The sequence below is a fragment of the Mustela putorius genome, unplaced genomic scaffold (assembly GCF_011764305.1).
Source record: "Mustela putorius furo isolate JIRA1106 unplaced genomic scaffold, ASM1176430v1.1 tig00003845_pilon_pilon_pilon, whole genome shotgun sequence".
In the NCBI taxonomy this organism is placed as follows: domain Eukaryota; kingdom Metazoa; phylum Chordata; class Mammalia; order Carnivora; family Mustelidae; genus Mustela; species Mustela putorius.
This window is the reverse complement of record NW_025421998.1, coordinates 16,692,809-16,710,972: the sequence shown is the minus strand read 5'-3', so window position 1 is coordinate 16,710,972 and position 18,164 is coordinate 16,692,809. Positions and strand designations below refer to the sequence as shown.

The window sequence follows — 18,164 nt, the reverse complement described above, 5'->3', positions numbered from 1 at the left end:
AATCCTGGTCCAGACTATGGTTCCTTCTGGAATGTTACCTACAGATCTGTATGAGATGACTAGTGCCTTGGGATCTAGATCATAGGGATTCTAAAGCAGTAATTTGCATGGGAGGAGAAAATAAGCAGCATAGGTTAGGACAGGGTTTCCTAAGTTTCTCAACATCCACCCTTAGAACTCTGGTCAAATAATTGTTCATCACGGGGCTGTCCTGTGTATTAATGTTTACAAGAGTCCCTGGCCTGCATCCACTCAATTCTAGTTGTACCCCCTAGTTGTGAGAAGCAGAAATGCCTTCAATACTTCTGTCCCCAGGGAGGGAGAGAAAATCATTCCTGAGTGAGAACCAGGGTGTAAGGAAAAGGGCATTTCCGGTTGACCGAAGGCAATGGGCATTTGTTCCGACAAACACAGTGAAGACTCCCTGATATCCTTTGAAGTAAAACCATGCAAGTGTCTTGTTATATGTCAGTCCCCCACCCACTGACCAAATTCCTACTTCCTTGACTCGGTGCGCTCATAGGTAGTTGAACTGTGCCAATGATAAGTTGGTATAATTTCTACCAGGAGGGTGGAGTATTAGGTTACCGTCAAATTGGTGGAGTGTGTAATAGAATCAATTGAACTCCCATATGATCCAGTACACCCCTTCCTGGGTATATACCTGAAGGTAATGAAATCCATATCTTGAAGAGATTATCTGTGTTCCTATGTTCATTGCAGCATTATTTACAATAAACAAGATATGGAAGTAACCTTTATCCCATCAATGGATAAAGAAAATGGGGGATGGGGTGTGTGTGTATAAAATTCAACCATAAAAAAAGAAGGAAATCCTGCCATTTGCAACAACATAGATGAACCTGGAGAATGTCATACCAGGTGAAAATAAGCCAGAGAGAGAAAGACAAATACTATATGCTCTCGCTCCTATGTGGAACCTTAAAAAAAAAAAAAAAAAAAAAAAGGCTAGAACTCACAGAAGCAGAGAGAACAATGGTGGCTGCCAAGGTCTAGAGGGTGGGGGAAATGGAGAGAGGCTGGGCAAAGGTACAGACTTCCAGTTTGAAGATGGAAAGCTTCTGGGGATCGAATGTTCCGTGTGGTGCTGACTTGTTGACAACATTGCATTGCACCGTACATGTGTGTCGATCTTAAGCATTCTTGCCATAAAAAGAAATAATAACTATGTGAGCAGATAGAGGTGTTGATTACCTTAATCGTGATGATCATTTCACAACGTGCATGTCCATCAAATTGTCACACTGTACACTTTAAACAGACACGATTTCACCTGTCACCCAGACCCCAATACAGCTGGGAGAAAAGAAGAGTTACCTGCTATTCTTCTTATCTTGTCCTCTGTATCTGTGGCCAGTTTTTCCACTGCACCTTTTAGCTGATCCACTTTTTTCAAAGTAACCTTTGTCAGTCCTACAGAACCAGTCTTATGTTGAAGAGCAGTGTATTGGTTTCTCAGCTCTGCAAACTCCTGCAACAGAGCCACACACTCCCATCACCAGAAAATATTTATAAGGCATACACCCACGCATGATATTTGCCCGATACTGTTCCAAAAAGGAGCAAGAGGAAAACCGTGATCCAGTCAATATGCTTGAGTCACTCTGACACTTCCAGGCTTTAATTTGCATTGTTTGTTTTATCTTTTTTTTTTTTTTTTCAGGCTGAAAAACTCCTCAGTTTTGGTTAATTAAAATAAAATTGCTTTGTTATAAAGCAGCAATCATGACTCCGTGCGAAGGCAGCTATTTATGGGACACCAGTCATTTGCCCTAAATGACTTAAGGTGAGAGATACAGAGGACAGGAGCAATGCCTTCCTGCCTGTGACAAATCTCTGGGTCAGCTGGGTGGGACAGCAACCAGGGAAGGATGAAGGGCAGAGTGATCAGTGACGCTTTACAAGCACGGGTAGGTTTTTGTGGGCAAAAAGGTACGAGAGATGGGAGGCGGGAAGGGAGGTCCCGATGTTAGTACCAAGAGCTCCGTGGCCATTCGAATGGCAATCTCGGGGGTCAGCCTGGGTGGTCGACAGTCTAGAATCTGGAACAGCTTAGTGAAGCCCAGGAAGGGAAATGGAGAGAGGATGGACAAGTAAATATGTCTCCCAACCTCCCTTCCATAGAAAATGTGCTCAACTCCCCCATCTGTGGGAAATTACCCAGCACATTAGGAATGAAAAGCAAGAGAATGGACCAATTGTAAGAACACTTTCCCATTTTTCCCGTGTTTAAGCTACCCTATTAACGCAACCAACCAGAGATATCCTGCTGAGAAAATGAGTTGATAGTTTCTTTCAGCAACCTAGATGAATAGGGTATTTCCCACAACTGTTTAATTAACTCACTCTGACTTTTGTAACTTGACCTATTCTGTTTGGCAGGTGACTTTCACTTCTTTGTTTTCGTGATCGGTTATGTGATTGAGTTAGAGTAAAGGGTAAATGCACCCAAGACAGACCAATGGCACGAATCCTGAACATCTGAAAGGAAGGAAACACTGGACGAGGATACCACTGGTAGTCCTAGGAGTAGGAGATGCGGGGAGGAAACACTGCATCCTAATTTGGTCAAAGGACTTCTGTCTTCCCTGGAATCACCCTCCATGACAGAAGAGCCTTCATGCCCATCGGGATCCCTACTAACACAGGCCAGTAAGCGCAGTCCTGCATTAAGGGAACTGCTGATAAATGGCACAGTGAGCTGAGGTCAGAGGATTAGCCTTCAAAGAGGCTCTGTCTGTCTGCTCTTGGTGGCACCGGCGGGGCTAATGACCTGCTTGAGGTCCCCGGCCTGGCGTTGGGCCGATGCAGCCTGAGCGGTCACACGGGCAGCTTGCTCTCTGTTCCTCTGCAACTTGGTCTGCAGCCCGGAGAGCCTGTCCTCCAGCACAGACGACTGCTTTGCTAAGTCCCACTCATTCTTGGTGTGCTTGGCTTTCTTTTCGGCCTGTTGTTGATGGAAAGACCAGAGAGGAGAAAGTGTCTTTAGGTAACAGACCACAAAAAGACAAATGATATAATTACCCCTCAGCAAGTAAGTGCGGTAGGAAGGGAGAAGGAATCGCCCCTTCGCTTTTCCATTAAAAACAATGTTGTAAGATAATATTTCAGACAAACACAAGGTCATAGAAGCAACTATGACACGTATCCATGGTGGCTGCGTTAAGAATAAAGCCCCACCAGCGAGCTAAGCTCTCCTCACACCCCCTCATTCCCCACAAAGGTAACCATTATCCTGAATCTACCGCTTGTCGTTCCACGTACTTCTAGTGCTTTTTTCTAGATCCCGCGAAGCACGCCTACCGTGCGGTATTTTCTTAACTTTATACAAATACATGATGGCTGCATATTTCTGCAACTTGAATTTTAATTCAAAATTATGCTTGTACAGTTCTTCCTGGCTAATTTGCATAGCTCTTGTTTATTCAGTTTCAGCAACTTAAAGCATTCCATTGTTTGAGTATACAATTTATGTTCCTATTCTCCTGCGGATGTGGGTGGCTTCTCATTTTTCCTCCTTACAAATAATAATAAACATCTTATCTTCCTTGCTTCTTTCCGTGGCTCTATTTGTCCCATCTAGCAGTCAGATCTGACAGGTCATCTGTTAGCTCTTGTATCTTGCTCTCGGGTCATAATTTCAACACCTTCTTTGATTTTTGCAGGCATAACGAACATTCTGATTTTGTATTTTACATGGAGTACCTGTCTTATCCGCAGACTCTTGTTTCCTGTTTCTGGTGCCTCTTGCTCGAGGCAATTTGTTCTTTTATGTGTTCTGGGAGACATTTTTGAGGCTCGGTTTGAAGGTGCATTCCTCGGGAGGGGATTTCCGCTGGCCTCTGGCAGGCATCTCGGGGACTATTAGTCCACAACCACTTTAAGGCCCCACTGTTGTCGGGGCCAAACAGGTAGTGTGAATGCTACCCTTGAACTCGTGTAAGAGCCAGCCAGTGGTTAGCAATTCTTAGTGAAGACCTTCTCCCCGACAGCAAGTGTCTTGGCACTGTGCCTGCGCGTGCACACGTGTGTGTGTGTGTAGCTGTGTGCACACGTGTGTGAGTCCACGCAGCAGTAGGGAGTAGCAGCTGAACATTTCACTGAGGATTTTGCCTTTCCAAGTGGGGGTCATATGCTCTCCTTGCGTGGGCTTTGTTTTCTGTCTCTGCTCATGGTGAGGATTAAAATCAACAGCTCGGGCGCCTGGGTGGCTCAATCATTAAGCATCTGCCTTCAGCTCAGGTCATGATCCCAGGGTCCTGGAATCGAGCCCTGCACTGGGCTCCTTGCTCCGCGGGAAGCCTGCTTCTCCCTCTCCCACTTCCCCTGCTTGTGTTCCCTCTCTTGCTGTGTCTCTCTCTGTCAAATAAATAAATAAAATCTTAAAAAAACAAAAAACCCCGACAGCTCTCCCACACCAGCGATTGGCGGATATCCTCCGCCTGCCATCAGGTTCATGCTTTGTTATCTCTCTGGATTCATACTTAGCTGTCATGGTTGGCCTCTGAAGATTTCCTCCATCTCTTTCTAATTCAGGTATGTATTAAATTAAAAAATATATATATCCCAGACAACATTTGGGGTATTTTTCTATTAGGAGGGTTCCGCAGGAACCCTGGTCTACCATATTTGTAGGGGGTAGGGGGAACTCCAAAAACCTTCTTTTTCCTTTGGACATATTTTTTTTTTTTAAGAGCACAAATCTACAGCCTTTCTGTAAAGGACCAGACAGTAAATGTTTTATGCTCTGTGGCCCATGAAGTCTCTATTGTAACCACTCAGCTCTGTGTCATTATGGTGCAAAAGCAGGCACAGACAATACGGAGCTGGGTTCCAATAAAACTTTGTGATTTTGGATAAAAAACAAAATAAAAAAACAAAAACAGTATGCCCATTTGACCCACAGGCTGTATTTTGCCATCCCCTGTTCTAGCATATATGCCTCGAATGGGAAAACCTAGAGGCCTTCTTTGTTTTTTTTGGGGGGGGGGTTGCTACCCTATATTTGCAACCTGTTCAAGTCTAACCTCTTTATTTCCTGGTGCACTACTTCCTGTTCTGTCCCTTTCTGCTTTTCTTTTCAAAATACGTGTATTTAGATCTGTATAACCCAGCTGAAAAACAGAGACAGGGAGCTGGCATTCTAGGGGGAAAGGGAAGGACCGGAGGACGGAGCCTTGGAGGAAGACACGTCACACAGCTTGGAACTATCCTGTCCTCCCACTGCCAGACTTCCTCTCCCAGATCCAGAGTGTGGGTTAAACCAGGCCTGGCTCCCACCAAGCTCTGGATGGAACACTATCTTTTGGGTGAGATATCCTTTCAGTCCTAAGATACTTGGATGAGATTTCATGCCAAACCTGCCAGTTACAAAAACCTGGCAACAATGAACTTTATTTCTTTGCCTTGTGAGCTCTAGTAACTCTATTACTTTCCTTGGAATCAGAAGGGATAAACCCCTGCCTCAAATATACCTTTAATTAGCTGTGTGACCTTAGGCAAGTCACTTAACCTCTCTGAGTCTCTGTTTCCTCATTTACAAGCTGGTAGTAGCACCTGCTTCGTCCCCAAGGAGGGGTCAGCAATGACGAATTGATGCCGTAAGAACTCCGTTGAACATCAGTTAAATGCATCACACCACCCCCCTTTCATTTTGTCCTATAATCATCCCTTCAGGCAGGTCAAGCAAACATGACATTGGCACACGTCAAAACCAGGCTGTCTCCCCATTCAAAATCTTTTTCAGTTCGTTTCCAAAAAGATAAATACCTGTAGTGTGCTCTCTTTAATTTTCTTGATCTCTGCCGTCAGCTGTGTAATGGTAGAGTTTACCCATCCTTGGGTGACTTGAACTTGTTGCAACTCATTCAGCGTTTTGTCAAGGTTTAATAGAACATTTGCTGCTTTTCTAAGGTAGGATATTAACGTGTCAGATTAGATAAATACACAATTATTCATTTGTTTCACCTTGGGAGTCCCTTTGGCTCTGTGAAAAACTTAGCTGAATTATTTATAAAGCAAATTTAAATTGCTCTTATGCAAGGCCAAATCCTGAAATCTTTATTTTGAGAAATAGGTAGGTTGAAATGCCAATAACAACACATATATATGCATATCAAGTAGAGACAGGTGTGAAAATCAAAGATACAGGTCTTGTTTATTCTTAATCTGTCATAACGAGAGAGGCTCGAGGACCATCACCGGCGAGCTTTGAACAGAATAACTATGCTCAGCCAGTTCCCGTTCCCTAATTTCTCACACTTCAGCCACACTCTAAATCCTCACCACAGTGGGGGTGGGAGAGTTAAGGGGCCCCACAGACAGCAAAGAGAACTAAAAGCCCTCCTTTTCCAGGCTGTGTTTATTCAGGTTTATTTAAGCTCCACTGACATTCTAGCTGCCAGGGGCCCCGTCGGAGGTTAAAATCACAAGCATTCCAAGTGATTGTCTATTTTACAGAAATCAGCTCACCTCAAGTCCACACTCCCCAGATACTTGGATCTGTGGGCTCAAGACCACCTTTGGAGGAATGTGCCAAGTGAGCGAACTATCAGATAGACCTTTGCAGAGGCATAATTAGAAATGTGCGTGGAAGGGAAAACCAGCTAAACTGCAAAACATCCCCTGCCCCATGCAGCCCTAACTCTCCTCCCAGTGGAGTCTCTCTATTTTTTAAAAAGGGTCTATTTTTTTTTTAAAGAGCTGTTTTAGATTCGTAGCAAAAATGAGCAGAAGGTGCAGAGAGTTCCCTGTACCCCCTGCCCCCCGATACTCACAGCCTCTCCAGTTATCAACATCCCTGCCAGAGGCAGACATTTGTTAGCACTGATGAACCTACATCGACACATCACAGACACCGAAGTCCAGAGTGTACACTGGGGTTCACTCTTGGTGCTGCCCATTCTGTGAGTCTGGACAAATGTGTAATGACATGCAGTCATCGTTCTGGTATCACACAGAGTATTTTTACTGCCCTCAAAGTTCTCTCTGCTCCACCAATTCATCCCTCCCCTCAGCCCCTGGCAACTACTGATCTTTTTCACTGTGTCCACGGCTTTGCCTTTTCCAGAATATTCTATAGGTGAACCACACAATAGGTAGGCTTCCCCTTTCTTTACTTCTTTTCCTTACAGGTCCAGAAGGGGTTCAGGAGCCTTCCTTTCTCATAACATCCCCCACCATATCTTCATATTTAGTCTTCTTCCTTTAAATTTTCAATGTAACTACTTTTAGAGTAAATTGAGAAAATATCTAAAATTAGAAAAAGAAAAAGAAGCAGAAGTGGAAGAAAAAGAGGAGGAAGAGGAAGGGAAAGAAGAGAAGGAAGAACAGGAGGAGGAGGAGGGAGAGGAGGAGGCAGCAGCACAGAAAGAGCAAAAAAAAGACATTATCAGGAAGGGAAAAATGTACCATTAACCATATCACCTTATAAGATATCAGTACATTCTAGCATTTTTGTTCTACAATTTTTTTCTTTCCACGACGGAGACCGTCTTCTTTATATACTGTTACCTTGTTTTTAAAAACATCAACAATCCCTGCATGTTACAAAGAACCTTTCCTCAGCATCATTTTTAACAGCTGTGTGACCGTACTGCACTTACTTATTCTTCCTGATTGTAAGTACCAAAGCCGGAAGGGGTTGGGCTCATGGGGAAGTCTGGCACACTTCAATTATCCAAGTGGCAGGGGACATGGAGAAGGCAGGTCAGCCCTCAACTGTTGGGCGTCCTGATGTGACGGCATTGCCACTACCCAGCTGACCCCACCTAAAACCTAAAGCACCAAGATGCCTTTTCCGTTGGCTTGGCTAAGTTGGCAAGAACAAAAGGAAGCATGAGTTAATGAACTCCGTGTACCGTATCTGTAGTTTTACTCCCAGGTTAGTCATGAGGCGCTATCTTTGTTTCTTCTATTCCTCGCCGTCATATATTTTTAGTGTAGTCTTTTAAAAAAAAAATTTAGATCTTCCAAGTACTGTCTATTATGGTAAATGTAGAAAGCATCAGACATAGGTCAGCAAGAAAGGGAAAAGACACCCATATTCCCACCACCTGTTAAGATATTGGCAGACAGCTAGTTTATGGCACGGATTGGTATAAAGACTAATAGGTCACTGCAAAGGTATTCCAAGTCTGTAGCAAGTGGGAAACAAGCATTCCTGCCCACTGCCTCCCAATTCCCCAGCTTCCCGAGGCTCCTGCAAGCAGCTTAGCTCTCACCCTGGGCACTAACCTACTGGACAGTAATTTCATTTGAATGTTAAGTAGCTCCTTACACAGTTGGCCTTTTAGCAGCTGTCCTGGGCAAGCAAGATGAGAACATGAATACTATACTCACTCAGCATCTTCTGCCTTCACCAAAACCTCCTGGGCTTCCTTGGCTGCATTATGTAGCCTGTCTTCATCTGCCCCATCGTCCTCACAGAGCAGCATCAGCTTCTGCACTTTGTCAAGTTCATGGGTTAGATTCTGCGATGTCATGGGTAGATGGACATCAAGTACGCGATTTGCAACCTTCTCTATATCCTCCGGAGGCACGTTTTCCTCTTAAATAAGAAGGTGGTTTTAGGTCATCGCGTCTCCTTATTAAACTGTATCTTGTAAATACAACCCCAATGAACTCGAAGTCAAAAGTACATGCAGCTGATTATGTGTCCCTGGGACACAGGGATTAGACTGTCTACATCCCGTAGATTCTTCTTCATCCCCAGTTTTCCCTTCTCTCTGAAAGAAGCACCATTCATGTAGTGTTGAATACATGCTGCACAAATGGTTGCTGGAAAACTGAAAACCTACAGGCTTGCGATGTTGTGTATGCTTTGCGAAACATCCTCCTGCGAACCAGTTAAGTCCTGGTTCAAAAGCAAGTACAACGGTTAGATGCGTCACCAAGATTCGAATACGAATGAATGAGACATGAGGAAGCACCAGGTCTGGACCCAACAAAACTTGATTCTAATCCTCTGTGACATCAGAAAGGCTCCCAGTTGTTGCTTGGGACAACTCTACCTGACGCTATCACTCAAAGTCCTATTTCGAGAAGGGAACTCGACAATAGAGAGTTAAGACCCGGATGAGTAATGGGTTATCTGGAAACTGTTAAATATACCACTGCCCTGCTCTTCAGGAAAACAGAATCAGCCTTCCCTGAGAATGGAAGCAGCAGATGGACTGTTAGGGTCTGGGATGCTAACACTTTGTGTCGCTCTGGCTCCTTACGGAGGCATAATGCTGAATTCCTTGCGGGAAGTTGGAGATCTAGTCCTCAAGGGGCTGACCATCCATAGGGGGAAGAAAAGCCATTCCATATCAATATTAATAACATAAGAACAGAGATGATACACCGAAGACAAAGTGATACGGGATCCAGAGGGAGGAGAAAATATTTCAAGAAGAACCTCAAAAAGGCACATAAGTTGAGGCTGGAGGACAGCAAAGTTTGTACCTATGGAAGTGGGGTAAAGGCAGGGGTAAAGGCATTCCAAGCTGAGCGAAACTCAGACACCAAAGTTGGCTGCAGCAAGAAGCCGTCCTCGGATCACTGCTGGCGTCAGAGAGTGGAGTCGCAGTGCGGGGCTGCACGTCCCGAAAGGCTGGGAGCAGAGCCCAGGAGCCTTGACATGGGAGGCTGAGGAACTTGGAATTTCTTCAGGAGGGAGCGGGCACCACAGACACCTTCCAGCATTTGACAGACATGACATGAGTCTATATCCCTTTGGTAATCATTTTGTTCTAGCTTTTTATTTAAAATAAAAGGACTATTTTACTTCCTGTCATGTTTTTGGAAAAAAAAAAGTAATGAGATTTTTTGTGTGTGTGAGTAAATCACTCTCATGATTGAAATAGCATGTACTGTACTCGGAAGTTGGCTCTTGAAAGAAAGAGTATTTCCTTTTATTAAAAAAGTTCTAATAAAAAGTAACTTTAATTTGGCCCGATATTCATCATCAAACATTTACTGGCATTTGTTATGAGATCGTAAATTCAAAATTTTGATATGGGCCTTGTAGGAGAAGTGGCAGCTAACTTTGTCCATGGTGAATTTCAGACCACAAGGTAAATACAAAGATGGTCAAGACGAGCAGAGGAGTGCAGCCACCATACAATTTAATAACACTTGGATTTGGGCTTCATGGAAAGGATAGAGGAAGAGAAATTGGTGAGAGGAGGTTACTGCTTCCTGGGGACCAAGGGTCTTGGGACCCAGATCAGAGATGTGTCTTTTACAGAATAGGATTTTTCCCTTTGCCTAGTCTAATGTTTGTTGTAATAATCTGGAGGTTTTTTTTTTTTTTTAATTCATTGGGGTAATTAAACTTTTTTAAAATTAGAGATATATTGGGGCGCCTGGGTGGCTCAGTGGGTTAAAGCCTCTGCCTTTGGCTCAGGTCATGATGCCAGGGTCCTGGGATCGAGCCCCGCATTGGGCTCTCTGCTCAGCGGGGAGCCTTCTCCCCCTCCCCATCTCTGCCTGCCTCTACCTACTTATGATCTCTCTCTCTCTGTCAAATAAATAAATAAAATCTTAAAAAAAAATTAGAGATATATTCAGCAGCAATGCCAATGAGACCAGTAAGGGAATAGTCTCCATGACCAACGGCATGAGGTGGAAAGCAGCAGACCTTGCCTTCTGAGCCATCAGTTGGGGCCCAGAAGCATATGGTGCCATTTTGCATGACTGGTCTAGCAATTTGGTTTTGGTTTGGTTTTGGTGCCTCAACTGACCTATATCTGCAGAAATAGCTAATGTGTTCCTTAAACCAACCAGTTCCTAGATCTGTGTCTAATCAATACCAATCCATCCAGCTAACACACTAAAACAAACAAAATGTCCAGTAGACCGATCTCATCCCATTCATTTTTACTGATTATTTTGGTCATTTTTACTGATGACTTGCGCTGCCTCATTTTATTCTTATTTCAAAAATCAGGACTTGGGCTGAGTTCATATAGTATCTAGTAACATGGAGATAGAAAAAGCAATTGGCCATAGGAGTCTCTTACTACTATTAAACAGATTCACAAAGTGGTTGCAACGATGGTAACAGACATCCCAGTTGTCAGCTGATTCACGTGAGGAACATTAAGTTATTGAATCTGGGAGATGGTGATGGAGAAGAAAACCTCTTATGATTTACTCCATATACGGTCATACCCAAGCTGGATTATTTGCAGAGAGGGAAGTTTCAGGTCAATTTCCAGCTGTACTATTTCATTTTTATCATCAACTACTAATTCTCTGTAATTTAAAATAAACTTCTTAAATAATAAAAGTGAACTTCTACAGTAAGGCACAATGAGGGATAATAGCATCATAATTATAATAATAAATGGATCAAATTATTCCTTTCAGTCGATCACAGAGAACCAATAGGAAACTTGGAAAATAGTCTATAATAGTTAAAAACTGATATTTTAGATACCACCTCCCTATAGTATTTGGTATACTAACTGAAATCTGGTATGCTTTGATCTTACACAATCTGTCAGCAGAGAAAATCATGGAATCATAACATTAAGAAATCTGATAGAATCATCATGTTAGATTTTTTTTCTTAAAAAAAAACCCCACTTTAAGCACCCACTTCATTTGTTTGAAATTTTAACTAAATTCTAGGACTTTTTACTAAATTGATCTTGTACAGATAGCCATATATTTTTTGATAGAATTAATATTTGGGAATTATTTTCATTAAGAAATTTTATATCAAAGGGTACATCATGTTTCTGATTTAGGCATTTCATTTCCACTTAATGCAATTTGAACTCAGTTATGATGTTTGAGTATATATTTAAAAACAAAAAACAAAGAAAAATAAACAAAACTAGTCCCAAGTCATCATATTTTTCTAATTACCTGACAAAAATGTTTTCAGTTTTTTGATTAAGAGATTCATTTTCTCTTCTTCAGATTCACTTTGATTTTTCATATTTCTCAGTTTCTCATTTAGCTGTAAGGCACTGTTTTTGGAGATTTCTGCCAGTTTACTTACATTTTTGAGCTGGGATAAGAAAAAAATAACAATGAGGAAAACACAACAATTAGGCACATTGTGTGATGTTTAATTACCTAGTTGGACCAAAGGAAACTCACTAAAAACAAAAGAGGAGCATAGAGATTAAATAAAAGATTCATTTTAAGGGATTTCTCTATAAGGTGATGTTATTTGTTTTCATTATCATGTTTGTTTAGTGTGAATTTATCTTGTGGTGTCTGGCTGGCTCAGTTGGTAGAGCAAGTGACTCTAGATCTTGGGGTTGTGAGTTTGAGCCCCATGTTGGGTGTAGAGATTACTTAAAAAAATAAAATCTATAAAAAAATAATGTGAATATATCTCTTCAAACACTTAGTGATCAAAATTATTTGGAAACCATGTTGACCTAGTGCTAATGACTTTTCCTGGTACAAATGTAAAACAAAAATTCTGTTTTAATGAGACTTTAGCATTCTATAATGTCAGCAAATTACTTGGGACTGCTTACAGTGGTCATAATGTTTAATAAGTTAAGAGCATTTTCTTTTATGTAAATTAAAATAATTACTCTTCTTGACATTCCTTAAATTGAAAAAATGTACTTACTCTGAAAGCTAAAAAAGAAAGCATTCCTCCTTTTAATAAACGAGTTTGAACTCAGAGCAGGCTACAAAGATAAATTCCAAACCTCCTGTACACTTGGTGGAGGAATGATAGGTCTAAAAGTCTTGCCCTCTAGAAGTGCAAAGTTTTAATTATGTGGTTTGAGAAAACTCCTTAGCTTTTCTTGACATTCCAACAAATTAAAGAGGAAAAAAAAAAATAACACCCAGAAAGCAATAGGGCAACATCAGCAACAAGTTGAGCTGTATGGAATAAATTAATTGTGACAGAAGTAGGGCTAATTAGGATCAAACACAATTAGGAAAAAAAAGAATCTCCCTGTATTTCCTCACAAAAGGAGCCAGCCTAATTTGAGCCATACGGATTTTTTGGAAAAGGATTTAGTTGCATTCATTGGAAATGATGAAACGAAAAAAATATTTACATGATGAAAAATATGTATCTTCATTTTTTTTTAGAGTTGTCCCTTAATTTTCCTAGAACTTTGAAAATCTTAGAATGGTGAGCAGTTGCTGAGAGAGATCTTCAAAGTTCCCATCATGAGAAAAAAATCTAAGTGAGGGGATAGATGTTAATCAAACTTCCTGTGCCAATCATTTTGCAATATATACATCTACCAAATCATGTATGCTTAAAACTAATACAGTGTTCTATGTTAGTTATCTCTCTCTCAATTAAAAAAAAAAAAAAGGTTAGCGGTAAGAACACATGAAAGTAAAATGAGAATTCCACAAATAAATACTCTGGACAGGAAAACACAAAATTGTAAAGATGAAATCTGTGTCAATTAGTCGATGCTGTATTCAGAGAAGAGATTGCTAAATTACTTCACTCTGAAAATATCTCTCTGCAATCCATCTTCTGTCACCACTGACTCCTGAGAATTCTCTCACAATCTTTCCTGGCACTCTTCTGCCCCATCTAATCAAGAGGGAAATAGCACACCATTTTATCAACATGAAAACCCCCCGCTCCCGCCCTTCCCAGTTCTTCAGTTGGGCGCTGAGAAAGCCAGATCCTGCTAGAACATACATCAGGGGCTATCTTTTAAAAGTAAAAGCTTAACACAGGGCTATTTTAAATGGTGTGAGGTTTCTGGGTTTTTGGTTTTGTGGTTTTTTTGGTTTTTCTGTTTTGTTTTGTTTTGAGAAGGGGCAATAAGGTGTAATCATTTAAAATTACGTTGAACAATTCAGGATTGTTTTAACCACCAGGATGCCAGGCCAGGATCGTAGGCACTCAAAGAATATTTATTGGAAGAAGGAAGAGTAACATCTAAGTGAAAACTAGGTAGCAACTCAGAATTATGACTATGTAAATAAAAATTTGCAACATTCAAGATGTGCTGGTGCTAATCAGAGGCTCGCACAGGACCTGGATTCGGGAGCTTGTGGAGCAGGGCTTGGGACCAGCTGGGGCTCAGGCTCACGCAGGTGAGGCTCAAGGAGGAAAGTGTAGCTCTGTGTGCACATGCATGTGCGGGCAAGCCCATGTGTGCACATGTGTGCACCCACGAGTGTGAGATGCACACCATATCTTAGCCGTGGTTCTCAGCTCGTTCCCAAGCTTGGCCTTCTATCCTCCTGTTGATTCTGAAACCGTTTTATTCAGGAGTTGGTTTCTGTTGCTTACAAACAGGAATGCTGACTGCTATAATATTTAACTTACATATTTTGGGGTGTGTAGATATAATCTCATTGAAATAATTTTTTATTTAAACTCAATTAACTAACATATAATGTATTACTTGTTTCCAAGATATAGGCCTATGATTCATCAGTCTTTTATAATACCCAGTGCTCATATTGTTGGTAAAGAAATCTAGCTTTTTTTTTTTCTAAAGATTTTATTTATTTGACAGGCAGAGATCACAAGTAGGCAGAGACGCAGGCAGAGAGAGAGGGGAAAGCAGGGTCCCCGAGCCAAGCAGGGAGCCCGACGCGGGGCTCTATCCCAGGACCCTGGGATCATGACCCAAGCCGAAGGCAGGGGCTTTAACCCACTGAGCCACACAGGCGCCCCAAGAAATTTAGCTTTTTAAGAGATTTTTCTTCTTCATCAAAGACTCTATATATAGTGTCAAAAATGGAGCCAACTAGGGTACACATCATCATCATGTTACAAGATGAATCCAGTTAGTCACAGAATACCTAAAATTGTATTCAACATCTCCAGGTGAATGTGTAATGTATTCACACACACACACACACACACACACACACACACACAAGGGAAATTAGGCAATTAAAAATTATTCTAATTTATCAATATGATCAGAAAAATAAATGAAAACAGTTCAAGTTATTAGTGACTCAATCATCAGGTACTTAAGTATTAAAACTACTATTTCATGTCTAACAACATTGGAAGGAGTACAAGGCCTAAGGGTGTATCCCTATTACAACATTTTCTATATCAAATTAAATTTTAACATTGGAATTTGTATATTTAGCCCTTGAATTTTTACAAATTAGTCTTTACTTTGAGAAATCTAAAGTTTTCAAACCTTTAAGGCTAAGAGCCTCCCATTTTTTTATGTAGTGTTTGCTAGAAAAGAAACATCCATGTGAGTCAATATCCTGCAAACATAGACTTTTGAGTTCTTTCTCCTCTCGCGCTCTCTCCATACACACACACACACACACATTTACACACATATATGTGATACATATATCATAGAAAATGTCAATATTCACATGTACTTATAAATGTACATTTATACACACATCTGTATTTTTAATCCTCTGTTTCCAAGCGTAAGAGCACCTAATATTGGACGCCTGAGTGGCTCAGTCATTAAGCATCTGCCTTCGGCTCAGGTGATGATCCCAGGGTCATGGGGGAACCTGCTTCTCCCTCTCCCACTCACCCTGCTTATATTCCCTGTCTCACTGTGTCTCTCTCTGGCAGATAAATAAATAAAAGTCTTAAAAAAAAAAAAGAAAAAAAAGAACACCTAATATCTAGAATCTACCCTTTCAACTAGAAGCTAAATGGTTGTTTTAAACATTTCAGTTTGCTTTTTTCTTCCTATTGCTGCGGCTTTACAAATAAAACAAGAGAAGCCATATTTACCTGGTTCTTCCAACCCTGAACCTGGTCGCTCAAATTACGAATTGCAGACTCTGCCTCCTGAGCTTGCTGGAGGGCATCGCTCGAGAGGGGCGGGGAGCTGCGGCAGCTGGGGCCATCACAGAATGCGAGCACGCAGGGCATGTCCCTGGGGTCTGCACACACCTCAAGGGAGAAAGGATTCATGTTGAAAAGTGACATGTGGGCAGGGTTTGGCTGATGCCATCCAGGTTCACTGGAGCCACTCAGTGCTCTAGGCGTAAGTGTTTCTTCGACAGTGGTTCATGCTTAGCACGTGGACACAACCTTGTGAAACGTGTCTCCAGAACAAAATACCTGAATCCTTTGTTGTCAGCATCAATGCATTTTTACGCTCAGAGTTTTTGGAGAAAACAGTCAAATATCTAGCATTTATTGCATGTTAATTTCTTTCTTTCTTTTTTTTTTTTTAATAAAAATTACCTTTTATTTACAAGGAAGCAAGAGGAGCGAATGTCTATAATCTGTACCATTGTGGAAAGAGCAAATAATATAAATAAAGATAAGATAATAAAATCAAGCCACAGTCTTACTCTGAATTTTCTCAAACTTTGATTTAGAAAATAAAAATAATAAAATACAAATTACCATATTTATATTATTTGTATCTTATATAATACAGCGTATCTAAATTTAGGTTATATCTATACACTTACAAAGTCTAAATAAAAAAATAAAATGCAAGGCAGGAAATACAACTGAAGAGACTTGTATGCCAAACAGAAACCACAATGCTTTTACCATACCATCATGAACATTTACCTTTTCTTTCAGTCTTTGGATATCTGGTACCATAATCTGCTTCAGTTTTTCCAATGACGAGTTCTGTTTTGAGGTTAGCGTATCGAAGATGGTAAGTAAGTCGTTTCTGGTTTTTTCAGAGTTTTTTATGATAGAAATGGTTTCATTACTTTTCTTTTCAGCAGATGATGACGTCTGATAATGCCTCTTGATGTCCTCTGAGGAATCTACATTAATGCAAATTGAGGTAGGGTAAGTTTTGTGAGAATAAACGAAATTCCATACCAGTTATCAAGACAATCTTTTCACAGCGTGAGTGTTGGTTTTGCCCTTTACTGTCTGCCTACATCCTTCAGCAAACTGGCTCATCTCCAGATCGCTTGCTTATCTGTAATTCGTGAGGACTAAGGGAAACAATCTGAGAGTCTGCTCTAAAGTGTTCCACGGATGGATGAAGTATGTATTAATTAGTGTCAGTGATGACTGCCTGTACGAACCCTAACGTGACAAACCAGCCGAGTTCACCTCACGAGATGGGGCAGGAGTTGACAAATTTGTTCTGGAAAGGGCCAGAGAACAGATGATTTAGGCCTGCCGGCCACAGCATGTCAGTCACAACTTCTCAGCCCTGGAGAGTGAGAGCGGCCACAGGCACCGGCCGGTGAACCTGTCTCCTGGTGAGACTCCCTTTATAAAAACAGGCTCTGGGTAGAAGTTGTGGGGGGACCCTAGCGTGCTGACCTGTCATGCTGAAACTGATGACAGCAGGTCACAACTGCAGAGTGTTTTCTCTGTGCCTGCACTTCCTGTCAGTTTTCTTCCTGAATCTTCACAAAACGCTGAGGTACGTGTTAGTGGGATCACTCCCGCCTTGCAAGTGAGAGACGAGGCTCTCGGGATGAAAGTTATTGGCCTGAGGTCTCACAGACAGTGAGGTAGGTGGTTTGATTCTAGAAATTATGTTCTTAGGCTCTGATCTGTATTTTCCATGTTTTTAGTAAAATACAAATTCATGAAGATAATACAGAATGATTTACTGCAAATGATAGTGTCGCAGGACTTTGAACACTAACTCCATATTTTAGGAACCAGAGGCCCAGAGTCCTGATCTTTATTCTCTATGTAGCTAGAAGCTGGGCATGAGACAACCACACCTTCCTACTGCTTGGGATGAGTTTTGGCCTTTATTTATCTGGCAAATTTTAGCCTCATTTTGTGAAGTCTAAGGCAGAAGTCACCTATTTCCTGGAGCCTTTCCCAGTAAACCCACGAAGAATTCTATTCCCCGTGCTCCATTTGGGGGTCCAAATCTTTCAGGCCGTGAACCATGTTGAAGAGGCAACCGGACAGCAAAGCTTGAATGTCCTTTCTCTGAGTGTCACTGTTTGTTCCTTTGACTCAGAGGGAAGAGCCAAGGCAGGGAGCTTTCTGAGCCTCATTGCCGTGCTCAGAGGGACAAGCTGGTTTTGGAACATCCAACTCTCAGTCCGAAGCCTGTTACACGCGACCCCTTACATGCTGTGGCACGAGGAGAGAACTCTGGGGGTCAGTACTGGCTTCCTAGCAGACACTGTTAGCTGTATTCATTATTTTCAGCACATGCTACCCAAGTTCTATCCTGTTGAGAAATATTCGTGTTCAAATAATACCTTTAATGGGTGTGTTTTCAGGTCCTAAAGTGCTCAGGCTC

The 18,164-nt window shown here is 41.6% G+C and overlaps 1 protein-coding gene across 2 annotated transcripts in view; it reads right to left on the bottom strand.

Moving 5' to 3' along the window:
- LAMB4 (laminin subunit beta 4) overlaps positions 1-18,164 on the bottom strand; it is a 104,832-nt gene that overhangs the window by 5,785 nt on the left and 80,883 nt on the right. Inside the window, exons 28-34 of one of the 2 annotated variants that reach the window (XM_004739516.3) lie at positions 16,496-16,701; positions 15,698-15,859; positions 11,881-12,025; positions 8,362-8,569; positions 5,791-5,929; positions 2,795-2,968; positions 1,339-1,492 (exon numbers count right to left, since the gene is read on the bottom strand). In XM_004739516.3, the coding sequence (XP_004739573.2) occupies positions 1,339-1,492; positions 2,795-2,968; positions 5,791-5,929; positions 8,362-8,569; positions 11,881-12,025; positions 15,698-15,859; positions 16,496-16,701 (1,188 nt within the window). Of the gene's footprint in view, positions 1-1,338; positions 1,493-2,794; positions 2,969-5,790; positions 5,930-8,361; positions 8,570-11,880; positions 12,026-15,697; positions 15,860-16,495; positions 16,702-18,164 lie in introns of those variants that run through there. The other variant, XM_004739518.3, reaches the window with a different exon arrangement.